The sequence below is a fragment of the Drosophila tropicalis genome, unplaced genomic scaffold (genome assembly GCF_018151085.1).
Source record: "Drosophila tropicalis isolate 14030-0801.00 unplaced genomic scaffold, ASM1815108v1 contig_593, whole genome shotgun sequence".
Lineage (NCBI taxonomy): Eukaryota > Metazoa > Arthropoda > Insecta > Diptera > Drosophilidae > Drosophila > Drosophila tropicalis.
The window spans coordinates 5,311,072-5,326,138 of record NW_027173070.1 but is presented as its reverse complement, the minus strand read 5'-3'; the positions used below and the strand labels follow the sequence as shown (position 1 = coordinate 5,326,138).

The 15,067-nt window shown below is 34.6% G+C and overlaps 2 protein-coding genes across 5 annotated transcripts; both read left to right on the top strand.

Annotated features, from left to right (window-relative positions):
• The first annotated feature begins 115 nt into the window (after window positions 1-115).
• Tom7 (Translocase of outer membrane 7) lies at window positions 116-607 on the top strand. Its single transcript, XM_068290567.1, has 2 exons — window positions 116-298; window positions 381-607. Exons 1-2 carry the CDS (start codon window positions 199-201, stop codon window positions 443-445), a joined length of 165 nt encoding a protein of 54 aa, XP_068146668.1. The 5' UTR covers window positions 116-198; the 3' UTR covers window positions 446-607.
• Window positions 608-966: 359 nt separating this feature from the next.
• babo (TGF-beta receptor type-1 babo) lies at window positions 967-14,573 on the top strand. Of its 4 annotated transcripts, none has more exons than XM_068291638.1 (8): window positions 967-1,760; window positions 1,846-2,169; window positions 3,949-4,066; window positions 8,410-8,543; window positions 10,752-10,982; window positions 11,302-11,535; window positions 11,591-12,114; window positions 12,180-14,573. In XM_068291638.1, exons 1-8 carry the CDS (start codon window positions 1,691-1,693, stop codon window positions 12,360-12,362), a joined length of 1,818 nt encoding a protein of 605 aa, XP_068147739.1. In that variant the 5' UTR covers window positions 967-1,690; the 3' UTR covers window positions 12,363-14,573. The 4 variants fall into 4 exon arrangements, with proteins under 4 accessions (XP_068147739.1, XP_068147737.1, XP_068147736.1 ...); XM_068291636.1 differs by lacking the exon at window positions 8,410-8,543 and adding an exon at window positions 5,961-6,106; XM_068291635.1 differs by lacking the exon at window positions 8,410-8,543 and adding an exon at window positions 4,176-4,432.
• The last annotated feature ends 494 nt before the right edge of the window (window positions 14,574-15,067 follow it).

Below are 15,067 nucleotides of genomic sequence, written 5' to 3'. Positions count from 1 at the left end.
ATTCGTAATTTAATTGGCATTGTTTGTTAAAATCTATTTTTGTTATTTTTGCGTGACTATTTTTTGCAAGTCTGGCAACATCTGGCACCTGCCAATTTGTTATTTCATGTCTGGCAAGCTTTTTACGTCATAACTTCTTTGCTGCGAAAAGTAAAGTAAAACGAAATTATCTTTAATTCTAATAAAATAAATAGTACAATGTTGCTTTCCGAAGGAGTTAAAGAGCGTCTGGGTGTGGTTGTCGATGTTGTGCAAACAACATTTCATTGGGGATTCGTGCCACTTGTATTGTATCTCGGTGAGTGAATCCTCCACATGAACATGTGCGAAGAAAGAAGAAGCGAAAGGATTAATTTCTGGGCTTTTCTATTTATCTGTAGGATTCACCAAAGGCGCCGAGCCTGGAATGCCGCCATTGAATATACTCAGTCTGCTGTGGCAATAACATAATAACAAATAGGCTAAATGACTTTGGGTGAGGAGAAGCAGCAGCATACATACATATGTCGAAGGGCCCGGCATTTAATTGTCTTTCGGTTTGCATTAATTCCTTTTGGCACTACCAGTAGTACCTGCAATTATCGGAAATAAATTTCTGTTTAAACAATTTATGAGAGTAATATATTATTTGTGAGAACCAACGTTTCTTTAAAAATTAACGGATGGGTGTAATAAGTGTATCTGACAGTCGTGGTAATGGGCTATTTTACGGCTAAATGATCTACTTATAGTCTAAACTTTTGCAAAATCTTTGTTAAAAATGTTATATTAATATGTAGGAAATTCCAAATATAAAGTAGAAATTAATTCAAATGTTGCCACCTATTTTCACTTTTTCCAACACTGTCTAAAAATCGATGTGTTATATAACATTGCACCAATATCGATAATATATCGCACTTCCTTGCGGTGTGACCTAATTTTCATTCGATTGATTTCCATTTTATTCGATAGTTTCTTTTTATCATTTACATATACACAGACAGATTTTTAGCTAACATTGTTGAAAAACTCCTTAGTTTAACGAATTAAAATTGCTGAACTAGATTAAACAAAGTGCCGGGCAAACGGTTAGATTATTAAGACAAGAATTAGCCAAAGGAAAAGTGTAATTAAATCACGTGATGAAAATCAGATTAAAAAGTTAGTCCCAAAAGTGTGCGAAAGAAAGGTGTAGCAAAGAAGTGAAGTGTGGAAGAAAGAAGTTTTTTTCTAATTGGATTTGGGGCGAAGCCGACAACAGAGACACAGACAGTCCATCAAGCAGGAGGGAGAGAGTGAGAGCGACCGATTAATAGGAAGGCAGACAATTTTAATTAACAATGTTTCAGAAAGAAATAAATATTAAAAATCGAGGGCCTTGCAAACATGAGTCCTGCCAAAACTTAAATGCGCAATATAAAAGAAATTAAGTGAGAGACAACCAACCAACAAAAAAAAAAAACCCAAAAGAGTGACCTCGCGCCAGTGTCTGTGTGTGTTGTGTGCGTGTGTAAGCAAGAGAGGGGAGGAAATCTCCCGCTCCAAATATTAAACAAAAAAAATTTTCTTCAACAACAATAACAAGACGGGAAAAAAAAGCGCACAACATAATATTGTGGCAGACTTTGAACTAGCCTCTGTGTGTGTGTATGTGTCCGTCTGTCTGTGTATGTGTGCAAAAGAAAAGCGAAAAACCTAAAAATCAGTCATGAAAATGGCCGTGAAAATCTATCTCTGTCTGCTCATATTTTGCTGCTGCCTAATGGCCTCCAATTGGGGTAAGTGGACGCAAAAATAAAAAAAAGGTGCGAAAAACTAACCTAATTGAAATAATTCACATTCTTTTCTATGCCTCGCCTGCAGCCACACCAATTGAAATGATCATCAATACAAATGCCACCAAATGGCAGCCAACAGCAGTAATAGCAGCAGCACCACCACCACCAACAACAATCACAACCACAACAACAAGGGCGCCAACATTAGCAGCAGCAGCAGCTGGTGAGGCTTATCTAACCGCTGATAACAACAGCAGCAGCCATGGCAACAACAACACAAACAACACCAGCAGCAGTAACAACAACAACTACAACAACAGCAGCAATGTAGCAGTAACCATAATGCCTCAAGCAGCAGCAACAGCAGCAGCAGGATTAAGAGGAGTTGCACCCACTAAAAAGCATGAAAGTAAGCTTCAATTGACCCCATGGACAACCAGCTTGCAAAAGTAGTGAAGAGTAAACCATTTACACCTGAGAAAATGAAACAAAAAAGAATATTCAGAACTCACTGCATAGTGTAGGACAATAATTAAGCTAGAAACTTTTGAGAGCTTATAAATTATTTAATAGCATACTTAAAGGGGTAAATTCCTCAGTAGTTATGGAACAGGATTAATGTCATTGATCTTTTAATCGTTCTCTAAAAGATTTTCAAATTTGGAGCCTATAATAGTTATATTATATAGTTTTTCGTACTTTAGGTGCAATATAAAAGAGTTTAGTCCAAACTTTACGAAAATTATTCACCTTAATTTATTTTGAATCATATGTAAATACATATTATAGAATGGTTTAACTTTAGTTTCACTAAAAAACAATTACCTAGATTAATGAAAAATCAGTTGTAGATCAAATATCACTCATACGATATGTTGTCCATAACTATTTAACAATAAGCATAATTGAAGTTTGTGTTGCGACAAACTCATGACTCAATGTGTTCACAGACATATGTTTTATCCACAATTATAGAGAAGTTCAATTTCTAGAAGAATTTCTGCCAAGACATGTGCTTTGGTGTCAGGTGTTAAATATTTCTCCTAATTAACGACACTTAAAAAAATGTAACAACTTGTGGAATAATTGCTACAGTTCAGTTTTCTTTAAGCAATTCAATTCCCAAAGCGAAAAGGTAAAAGCTTATAACAAAAAAAGAGGCCAAAATTTGATTACAGCGATTCCAAAACGTTGCCTAAGTAATTATTGTTTAATTGGCCAAATTTAAGAAATATTTTTAGTACCTTCATTTCCTAACAAAATAAGGTCTGAATTCAATCAGTGCGATTCAAAACGTTTTATAAATAAAATAACTTTTGTATGATTTTAATTATATTTATACAAAAAATTTCCTAGGAACTACTTTTCTAATAATAATTTGTCGCATACCATTTAAACTTTGAGTGGTTTAACAGAATTTTTCGCTTGTTTTTAAAAACCTTTTGGCCCAGTGTGCATTGTCTGGCGACCTCGTGACGTCATTTGATGTCAATGTGCTAAAGCCAGACAACTCTCAATGCAAGCAACCAGACACCCCCACACCATTGAGACTCTCACACCCCAATACCCCTTATAATACCTCCTCCGTCAACCTCTCTCTCTCTCTATATCTCTGTCTGCACCAACATCATCCACTGCATGCACTCACGTTGCACTTGCAACTGCATTCAACGGCGGCAAAAAAAAAAAAAACATACGCAAGAGGCAGAGAGAGAGAGAGTGAACAATCAACGATGGTTAGAGAATTGTAAGGTTGAAGGAGAGTTAGTGGGGAGGGGTGATGAAAACTGGTCGCATTGTCTGGCCCTCCACTTTACACTTTGTCTTCGCGCCGTCTGCCTCTTGTTTTTGTTTTTAATGCTAAATGCTTTTGTTTTTGCTTTAGCACGCTTCATCGCCATCCGTCGGCTTTCGTCTCTCCGTCTTCGTCTTCTTCATCGTAAACCACCTGAGGGCATGGCTTTTTGTGTGTGTTGATCGGTTAAAGAAAACCACATGATTTATGAATTTCAATCATTAAGCAAATTTAAATGGACAGTTATTATTAAAACATTTAGTTAATTGCTTCATTTAAACTAGTTAAAACGAAATTCTTAGAAAAACCTGATGAAATTTTTGGCTAACTCTCTATCATCATTTAATTAAAAGTTTTATGCAATTCTAATTACTTTCTTTTTTCGTGTTTCAGAGCTTATCAAATGCCATTGCGATATATGCAAGGAGACAAATCATATTTGCGAAACGGATGGCCATTGCTTCACATCGGTTGAAAAGGATGTGGATAATAAGATCATTTTCAGTTTTCGGTAAGTTTCGGTTAATCCAAACGCATTCTCGCACACTTTAGAGTTGGTAGATTGGTCTTAATTGTGTATCTTATGTGTGTGTGTGTGTGTGTGTGTGCGCGCCACACAGATGCCTAAATATGTCACAGAGTTTTCCGCCGGGCCGTTTTATATGGTGTAATGATGGTCGTCAGGGTGGACCCACAGCCAGACCAGCTGCCCGACGCGGTGGTCATGCCTGTTGCAATGATCGTGATTTTTGTAATCGTTATTTACGACCGATTATCAAATATTATGCCACATCGGAGGCCGATGATTTCAATGACGAAGATGCTCCTAATGATATTGACGACGAAGATAATGCTAATGCCCAACTCTCTTATGAAGGTGCGCAATACGAATTGTGCACGTCATAGCCCCTGTTTAACTACTCCTCCCCCACCCACACACCGCCTCTGTCAACCTCTCTGTTACATCTGTCACTCTTAAGCACGTTGTTCTCAAGTTACTTCGTTTGTTCGTTCGTTAAATACTTCTTTTGCTCGTTGGGTTCGAAACTTGAAGTTGAATTTGAATTGAATTGATTTGAATAATAATAACATCCTCCTTACCTTCTAAATAATAATAATGCAGAGCACTACTAAAAATAAAACCTACGACAGCAACGCAACAAGAAGAGGTCGAAACAAATATATAAATTCAATTGTTATTGTTATGATATATAATATACATATATATATATACATTTTTTTATTGCCCACTAACCAGACTGAAATCTCAATTAGCAACAAGCTGAAAAGCAACAAAACCCACAACAATGCCCATAAATATTTGGAGTACAAATAGAAAACCAACCCTATACCATGTTCGTCCATTCTAAATTCAAAATTGGAAAACTATTTACAATAAATAAGGCCACACTTTAAAGAAAATCAAAGGATCAACTTTATCAAGTAATAAAAAGTGTTTAACATATGCCACATAAGATTGTGCCATATTAAATGTTTTTTGGTGTTATCAAAGTGTTTCAAATTACATTCGAAACCTTTTATTGTTTGTAAGATTCCATTTCCAAAAAAACTTTGACCAAACCTTACTAAATATTTAATTTTATAATGCCAAAACAAAAATAAATTCATTCAGTTTTGGAATCAAAGCATACTTTAGGGCGCAATAGGACAGTTAGTTAGATTCTGATGAAATTTTAAATGAAAAATTAACAATTTGCTGAATGCAACAATAACTTTCCAGTGTATCGCATACTTTAAATGGCAAAGTTCTCCCCATTTCAGAGTCCTATGATAACCTAGACTTCAGATTTTCATTTAGTTTTTGGATGAGACCTTACCAAGTTTCTGTGACAGCTTCGACTTTGTCTCTTGTCTATAAAATCATATAAAAAAGACATAAGTTTAGTTTTTTGAAAGTGAGGACTCAGAATTTTCTATACGAATCAAAGGTTTAATCTTGCCTAAGACTGTTTTGCGGGTTTACTATCAATGTAGATCGTTCTTAGAGGTTTTGAATGTTAAAATAATGAACCAAAAAGTTTTAAATTGGTAGTACTATTTATATTTGTACTTATTTTTGAAATGACCTTTGGCTTAATGGTTTTCCATTTGTACTCCCACCAAAAAAGAAAAGAAAAACAAATATTCGCCAAAGCTAAACTAATTTGAAATTTACTATTTTATATTCTTTTTTCCTCTCTCTCTCTCTTTCTCTCGCTCACACAAACGTTTTGTTTTGTATATTTCTTCGATTCGCTCTCGAAATGTACATATAAATCAAATCCTTATGCTCTGCGTTCTGCTCGCTCGCTCCGCCTTTAATTGCCAAACCAAACAAAAACACAAAAATGTATTCCGTGCGTATGCGTAATTTTTTCCACCGTGTGTTGGTGGTGCACACACAGTTGTCTACCAAAGAAATATGATATCAGTCGCCACGAGCCGCTGGAATGTCTAACGAGTAAAAATAAGCTTAATACGTTTAGAATTAGATGTTGTAATGATGATTTCTGCAATAAAGAGGAGATAATGAAAAGGATATTTCAAACAGGTACAACAACAACAACCACAAACAAACAAAACATTCCACTACAACAAATAAAAACAACAACAACTATCTAGTTTGCACTATCTTTTTAAACCTTTTTGCTAATTATGCACTACAACAACAACAACAACAACACCAACAACACGCTCTTTTTTCTCTATTTTAACACAAAATCAAATAATCAATTATTTTTCTTTTAGTTTTTCTCTTATTCTTAATTTTGTTTTTCTTTTGCACTTTTTGTTCGCTTTCCTGAATGATATTTTTGTTTTTATAATTTAGCACGTTTGATTTCTTTCCCCTCCACTCGCCCCCGTATATATAAATATATACATATAATTCCCCACTGTCTTTCTCTTTCTATATCTATCTATCTCTGTTTTTCCTTACTACACACAAAAACACCAACAACAATTACAAAGAATTTTTAGCTTACTACTTGTTATTTACTTTTATAAATAAAAATCTTTTCCAAGCAAAGTCTTTTCGGTAGTTTTTTACTACTTTTATTTCCTCTATTCTTTTCTACGGTTTTTGCATGCTCAAAAATATTTTCTATATCATTATATCCTAGTTATATGTGTGTAAAATATTTACATGAAATCAGAATTATATATTTTTGCTGAAACTTGAAACTATTTAAACAATTGTTTAATATATATATAAGAGATGCTTTAAATTTGTTTGTAGATAATCAAAGAACGGTTTCCATCGATGTATTATTTCAATCAAAAATCAATATCTTGTCTTGAGTTGCATTTGATTAGGAGTGAAGTAAAGTTTATAAGACTTGATAAATTAACAACGATATATATTGTAAACAAATCGAAACAAGTCAAACTTAGGTGGCTTTCTTTACTCGCAATGCAAAACCATTAATTCTTTACTCATTTCATAGAAAAACGTTCTATTAGTAAGTTTTTAAATAGCTTACAAATCGCCAAAGATATCGCGAGGTAATAGTAAATCGATATACATATATTATATATTAGAATATCATATTGTATCGATATATTAGAATATTGAAACGGTTATTGAATTAAAATTTGCTCAACAGAAAATTAAATGGTTTAGCCAACTAAATATCAATCAACGATTTATATTTTGAACAGATTATGTAATTGTATTTTTCGATTTTTAAAATCAGTAAACTTTCCCCTTGGAAAATTCGCTTTGTATGCATGTATTTTGTGTGAGTGTGTGTGGGAAAACGAGTAAATAAAATGGGAATTAAATTGTTTTTACCTAAATTAATGTTGATCTCTCTTTCGTAGTTACCCTTCCTAGTAGTGAATCCTCTAAAAAGGTTTTCTTATTGGTGTTTTGGATTGTAATTAGATAAAATGTACATATCCAATTAAAAAATATAAATGTATAGGGTTAAAAAAATGTAGTTAATTGCTTGACGGTGCTGCTTTTACTCCCATGAAGAGACTTGCCTTCCTCCTCCTTCTTGTAGACATTATTCTCGGCCCCCCACCCCAAGCCAATCAACCCCTTCACCCCTGCTGCTGCTGTGCTACCTCCACACCCTTTGCCTTTTGCTGATGCTGCTGCTGCTGCTCAATTTTGCACGCAAGCTGCTAAAAAACAACAACAATTACAACATTTAGTTTAAGTGGTATTAATAATAAGTAAACTACAACAACAACAGCTGCATTTAAATTAATAAACAACAATCTGCACAAAACAAGAACAACAACAAAAATAACAACAATAACTAAAATAGTTTTTTAAAATAACTTCAACTTAAATTAGAAACAATTGTAGAAAGAGGCGGCATTAGACTAAACCCAATAAAATAACTTCCAACAATTTGTGATCAAGTTTAAATAAAAAATCATTGTAAAACACTAAAGTTTATAAAGAAAACGCTGAAAAATAACAATTTACGCAGCAACTAGCTTAATTTTTGAAAAATAAAAGGCCACTAAAGGAAGTCATCATTGCTATTATGGTTTTGTCAAGTTCTTTTAACCATTTTAAGTAATCTAATTGAAGGCCAAGTCAGTTGCTGTGCATGCATGGCCCCTGTCGATCGGCGAATGCATTACAACGGAGTTAATATCGATATAGAGTAAATATATCCTACATAAATCGCACCTTAAACACTTAGATTTGGAAGCTTTAGCAAGAGTTTGACTGCCAAATGCCGCCTCTTTTATGGATTAGAATTTACGCCTTTTCCTTACCCATTCACCAAACCAACATTCGAAAGTATTCTAAATTACACCCTAAACCTTAAATCACCCTAAAACAAAAATTCCTAAAAAAAAAAAAAAAAAAAAACTATTGTGTGTATGTAGATGCCTGCACCTAGAAAACCACTTACCACCCGAAGATCCCGCCTGGTGTCATGATAAAACACCAACAACAGCCACAAAATGTTGTCATGATGATTTTTGCAATACGCGCGAAAATTACAATGATGCTATACCAGGTGAGAGAGAGTATTGCACCACCCAAACAACAACCACCCAACCCACCAACCAATCAACCACCCACACATACTTACGAAAAGCAACCACTGCCAAAGCACTCTCGCCCCATCATTGTCAGAATTCTTCAATGAAATTCATTTTGAGCCACGCCCATATCATCATTTGCATCCCACAGACACACACATAGAAACCACATCCATTCTTCACCCACACACACATACACACACATACACACACACACACATACGCACTCGCTTTCAGCTATCCCCGCAGCCGCCGTTCCTAGACCTCCTTGACCCCTCACCCATTGAGAAGTAAACCCATTTCTTGGTTTGTTTTTTGTTTTCACCTACGCACTGCAACCTTGTCGTTGTCTCTCCCCCCCTCATACACCTTTTGGCCGCCCCTAACCTCTCCACCTGTCCATTTTGTCTTTGTATTTCTTGTTTTTGTCGAATTTGACCTTTTGCCTCATTATCTTATTGACTCAATAAAAAGGGAGAGAAATATGAAACATGGGAAAATAGGCAACAGAATAAAGAAGTAAAAAAAACATGTCTCAAGGGCCCCAGACTTCAGCCACCCATTCCCCCCACCACGTGTCTTTGTCATACTGAATGTGTGTGTCTGTATTTGTGTGTGTGCACTCTCTTGTCTGTGTGCGCCCATTTCAACTCATTCGTTCATTCATTCCATTCATAATAAAAAACTGCAGTGGCACAAAAAAATTGCATTCATTTATAAGTCTCGCAAATGTCTGGCCATCATTTGTTTATCCATCATAAAGAGAGAGGGAGGGATAGGTTAAGAGAATGAGATGAGAGAATTTCTATCCGTTAATTATGCTTAAAATGTTTATAGGTTTAATAAATCAAGTTTTATATTTTAAGATTAAACAAATTGAAATCATTAGCAAGAGTAGAAATTAAAAGATTGAATAGGATTATTTTTAAGTGTCTTTTGATCATTTTGGCATCGAAAGGTTGAGCATTAGCTCCGCGTTCGCGAAAACTCTTAACTAGTCAATAAAAGTGCATCTAAAATGAAAATGTATGATATATTTTCCTCTAATATTTAATTCTTTTGAAAACGCCGAGAAATAAGATGAAATGGAGGTTACAAATAGAGATAAGGATAAGGTAACATTGCCTAAAAGGTTAGATCGATCTTGAATATCTAAAAAATAAAGAGCCAATAGAGCGGCCAACTTGCTAAGTCAATCTTAATCGTAATTTGGAATAAACTAAAAACTGAAATAGTTGTTTAGGGTTTAATGAAAGTTGGGAGCTGCGAACCTTTGGAAAAGGTAATTGAGCAGCCAACTTGCCATTGGCAGCCGTCTTTTAAAGCTACTAATGATCGATCATCTCTCACTCTTTCTCTCCCCCTTCCTCTACATCGCACTGTTTGTTTTGTTGCCCCCAATTCGCTCTTCGTTGTGTCTTTTCTCATCTTTTCACCCATTTTTTGCGCGTAGTTTGTTTCCTTCATTTGCATTCCTCATATTGTCTGTGTGTGTGAGTGTGTGTAAATGTTTCGTTATTTGTTTGTGTGCGTTTATTATGATTGTTTTGTTCTATTTCGTTTCGGTGCGGATAAGGATATGAGGAGAAGGATACAAACATACAAAGGATTAAAAAAAGGATATGGGGCTATAAGGTCTATTATTATTTTCGTACGTGTGTTTGTTTTTGTGTGAGTTGTTGCCAAGCGTCTTCCATTTGTTTATAACTGTAGAATTCTATCTATAAAAAAACATAGTTATACGTTCAAGTCGTTTTGGTCGTCTTAAGTAGCGCCAAGAGGTTTGTAAATAATCCCACCAGGTTAGTGTGTATTTAACTTGTGTATATATAATTAAGTAGAACTAACTTAATTAATCAATTCACTAATTTGTTATCAATTGAAGCACACTTTGGTCTTTTGGTTTGTGGGTTATTTGTTTCTGTTTTGCATTATGTTCTATTTTATATTATTGTTGCACTTGGATTTTCTTATGCATTGCATGTCACACAGCGCCTTTCTTGCCTCGATCGCTCGCTGGACTAACCCAAAAAGCAAAAAAAAAAAACGCCTCTTGCATTTTCCTGATTTTCCATTAATTTTTCACACATTCTCTCTCGCTCTCTTCTAACTTTCAACACATGACATTTTGGGCTTGTAACTTTAAACTAACTAAGTACTTTTTTTTGTGGGTTATTAAACAGATTTTCATACCGATTATAAGCTAAATAGCTGGGAACTAGTTGGCATTATCGTTGGCGCCACTCTAATCATTTGCCTGTCGGGCACATTTGCCTGGTATTATTGTCAGCGACGCAAACGCATTGCCAGTGGTCGTCCATATCCGAGGGAGGATTCTGTATATGATCCCATATTGAATGGCAACACGACAATACATGATATCATTGAGATGACCACATCCGGATCGGGTTCAGGTGAGTTGCAATTTGAAACTAGATGAACAATTATGAGAGACTCACTTTGGTGAATCTACGACATTTGCAACGCAATGATTTGGATAAGACTAAACGATCTTAGGCTTAATTAAGGGGCAACTAATTGTTGATGGCTGAATTGCCGATTTTATCCCTGTTTACATCTGAATTACAGGCACTTAGCCAATAAGCTAAGACTGTATTTTAGACATGAGTTAAAATAACTTCCATGAAATCATTCAAAAGCTTTGCTTACGTGTTAAGTCTAGTATTTTTTAGAAGATCGACTAAATATTTGTGTTTTCACCCCTCTTCCCAGCTGGTCTACCCCTTCTGGTACAACGATCCATAGCACGCCAAGTGCAGCTATGCCATGTCATTGGTAAAGGACGCTTCGGTGAGGTCTGGCGTGGTCGTTGGCGTGGCGAGAATGTGGCAGTTAAGATTTTCTCCAGTCGTGAGGAATGCTCTTGGTTTCGCGAGGCCGAAATCTATCAGACTGTTATGCTGCGGCATGAGAATATATTGGGTTTCATAGCAGCTGATAATAAGGGTAAGTCGATGCATTTCGCTATGATTGGATTCTTCTAAGAAATTCTCTTTTTTAGATAATGGAACTTGGACGCAACTTTGGCTGGTCACCGATTACCATGAGAATGGTTCACTCTTTGATTATCTAACTACTCACTGTGTGGACACGAATACCATGCTGAATATGTCCTTAAGTATTGCCACTGGATTGGCTCATTTGCATATGGATATTGTGGGTACACGTGGCAAGCCGGCCATTGCCCATCGTGATCTCAAGTCTAAGAATATTCTGGTCAAATCGAATTTGAGCTGCGCCATTGGTGACTTGGGTCTGGCGGTGCGTCATGTGGAGAAAGATGATTCTGTGGATATACCATCAACACATCGTGTGGGCACTAAACGTTACATGGCCCCCGAAGTATTGGATGAGAGCATGAATGCCCAGCACTTTGATTCCTATAAACGTGCCGATGTCTATGCCTTTGGTTTGATATTATGGGAAATAGCACGTCGCTGTAATATGGGAATGATCTATGATGAATATCAATTGCCCTACTATGACACAGTACAGCCCGATCCAAGTATCGAAGAGATGAAGAAGGTAGCAATCGTCTTTTTGATTTCAGTTCACAGCAAAAATTAATTTGTCCACTTCCATTTCCTTAGGTCGTTTGCATTGAAAAGTGTCGACCGAGTATACCAAATCGTTGGCATGCCTCAGATGTTTTGCATAATATGGCCAAGGTGATGAAAGAATGCTGGTATCCCAATCCAGTGGCACGTCTAACAGCGCTGCGTATTAAAAAGACACTGGCCAGCATAAGTGTGGAGGATAAAGTAAAGAACTGATTGTGGCTCTAGTCGGGCGATTTTAAATTGACACCAAAATCCAAACCACCACCAACCACAACAACAACAAACAGAATACCACAATTTTAGTGGTAAGACACAGACACACACACTCACACACACAATAATACAAACACACGCACACACCTGTAACCTGTAACCTGGCCCCGTGTTACCTTAACTATGGCAGTTCCAAAAAGCACAGAGAAAATTGTAAATAGAAAAAACCCCTAAAAAAGAAACCAAAATATTGTAAAATTATGCATTGCTTTTTTGTCCCGCCTCCCCCTCCCCCCTGTTCGTTGTTTATTCCCTTCACTTTGTATATATACATTAATTAATTTTCCAATGACATTTTTTGTTGAGATTTTTCTTTTTTTTTGTTAAAAAGTTTGCTTTCACTTGTATTTTCAAGCTGCATTGAATTCGTTGACATTTTCCTAGATAAAATGGTGGTGGGATGTTCAAATTGAATAATTCACAGCGAAAAGAATTGAAAGCAACAAATATTTTATAATTTCTTATTTCTTTGAGGCAGCTTTTGGGCCTTTGTGGCGGCGCCTTCATTAACTGCCGCACTGCCAATTTAGTGCTATCAAAATAACAAAGTTAGGGCCTAGAAACATTTATATATATATATATCGATAACTTATACATATAGTAGTAATCACATCTGATGTATATTTTTTTAATATATAGAACTTGTTCACAACAACAACAACAACAAAATCTACAGTAAAAGACTTTGCCAAGACTGAGCAGCAGTTTAAACACATAACAAAAAAAACGAAAGCGCAAATTAGCCACAAATCAAACAAACATTTTTTAGGCCCAACAAAAAAGGAACTTATAGCGAGAGAAAAGTCAGAAGATAGAGAAAGAGAGAGAGAGAGAGAGAAATGGGGGATAAAAAGTGGACAAAAAGAAAAACTCAGGAAATCATATTAATAAAAATTTATAAAACAAAAAAGAGAAAAAAATACAAATGAAAGTGCGCCGCCTTTTGCTCACTTGCTGCTTCCCTCCTCCCACCCCGCACAGAACTCTCATTCATTCCCTCATTTGATCATTCACAACTTTATTCATTTAGTTGTTTTATATTCGCCCCTTCCCCAACCCGCTAACAGCACCCGCATCCCACCTTCTTTGACCACATCTCATCTAACAGAATAATTCCTTGATATATAGTTTTTTTTTATTCCTTTATAACCAAAGCTTGTTCTTCCTATTTTTAAACTATAGTCATAAACAATATATATAAAAAACAAACAACACCATGCATATACATTATACAATTTATATTCAAACTATATTTCCATAATGTTTCATGTACAAAACAAAATACATTGCAACATATACGCCAAAATCAATCTCGAACTTTTAATTGAAAGAATTTCGATACTTTGTGCGGAATTAAGTTGCAAAACAACATCCCCCGATTAGTAAATCTATCTAGGCAGCAAAATGATTTTTAGTTTTCAAAATAAAGTTAAAAATTGTAAAAAACTAAAACTCATTATTATCCAAAGCTTAAAAGATTTAGGTATTTTTTATACTCTTAAATCTACAAAAAGTTTGTTAAGCAAAACATCTTTTATATATTCAATATACTAAATAATTTATTTTATTTTCCGAAATATTTATTTATATGAAAATCCAAATTTTGCTATTTAAATTTCTATTCAACTATTTAAAGTAAAAATATTCAATTTCTTAGTGTGTTTATATTATATAATAAAGTTTTCCTATTTTGTTTTGTTAACAAATCGTTTTGCTGCTCTGAAACATTTTACAACTAATTTAAGTCAGTATAAAAAATATATTTGTATATTTGTGTGTTTTTTTCTTGGTTAAACTAAATGTATTACACACACACACCCACCCACACGCATACTCACACTCATCAACAAATTGCCATAAAAATGCAACAGAATTCTAATCTTAAACTAAAACCAACCTCAAAACTGCAATAAACAAATATGTTCCCATAAACACACACACACATACATACTTGCACACATAAACGTTGAGAGATTAACATGCATACATATTAATTTACATCCAATCTAAGCATTTACATTAATTCTAATTATAATTACAATTGTATTTGGTATAAGTGAAAAGAAAAAAAATCTGATAATATCGATTGTTAAACAAAAAAAAAATACGAAAAATTGTTTAAATATATATATTTTTTGGCCTACGACGAAATTTGATTTCCTATTAATTTAGGCAATTGCGAAAATGTGTTTTATCAAACTAAGTTTATTCCATAAATTTCCTGTACAATCGTTCAATCGATTTAAATATATTGTATACCTATATATATAGATATATAATATATATATTTAATTTAGTTTTTATATATGTATTGTGTAATTCCTGTAATTGTAAAATTGTGTAAATAGTTTATAGAAGTCGAAAAAAGCAACAAGAAATATTTTTTGCTTATCAATTTACATGCATTCGTATATATCTAACAAAGACTCCCCCCTACCCCCTCCCCTCCTAATTCAATTATTCAACAAAGACTTGAAATGATAAATTATATTATAATTTGCTAGCTAAACATAAGCGAAAAATGTACACACACACACAATGACAATTTGATTGGTTGTTTGTCGAAAAAAAACAAAAAATGAATATTGTGTAAGTGAAAATATTCAATTTGTTAGGCTCAATAACAAAAACTATTTGAAAAAAAA

Coding starts and splice junctions, on each gene's coding strand:
- Tom7 (XM_068290567.1), top strand. CDS start 199: ATGTTGCTTTCCGAAGGAGTTAAAGAGCGTCTGGGTGTGGTTGTCGAT. Junction 299..380: donor GCCACTTGTATTGTATCTCG/GTGAGTGAATCC, acceptor ATTTATCTGTAG/GATTCACCAAAGGCGCCGAG.
- babo (XM_068291635.1), top strand. CDS start 1,691: ATGAAAATGGCCGTGAAAATCTATCTCTGTCTGCTCATATTTTGCTGC. Junction 1,761..1,845: donor CCTAATGGCCTCCAATTGGG/GTAAGTGGACGC, acceptor CCTCGCCTGCAG/CCACACCAATTGAAATGATC. Junction 4,433..10,751: donor TGCCCAACTCTCTTATGAAG/GTGCGCAATACG, acceptor GTTATTAAACAG/ATTTTCATACCGATTATAAG.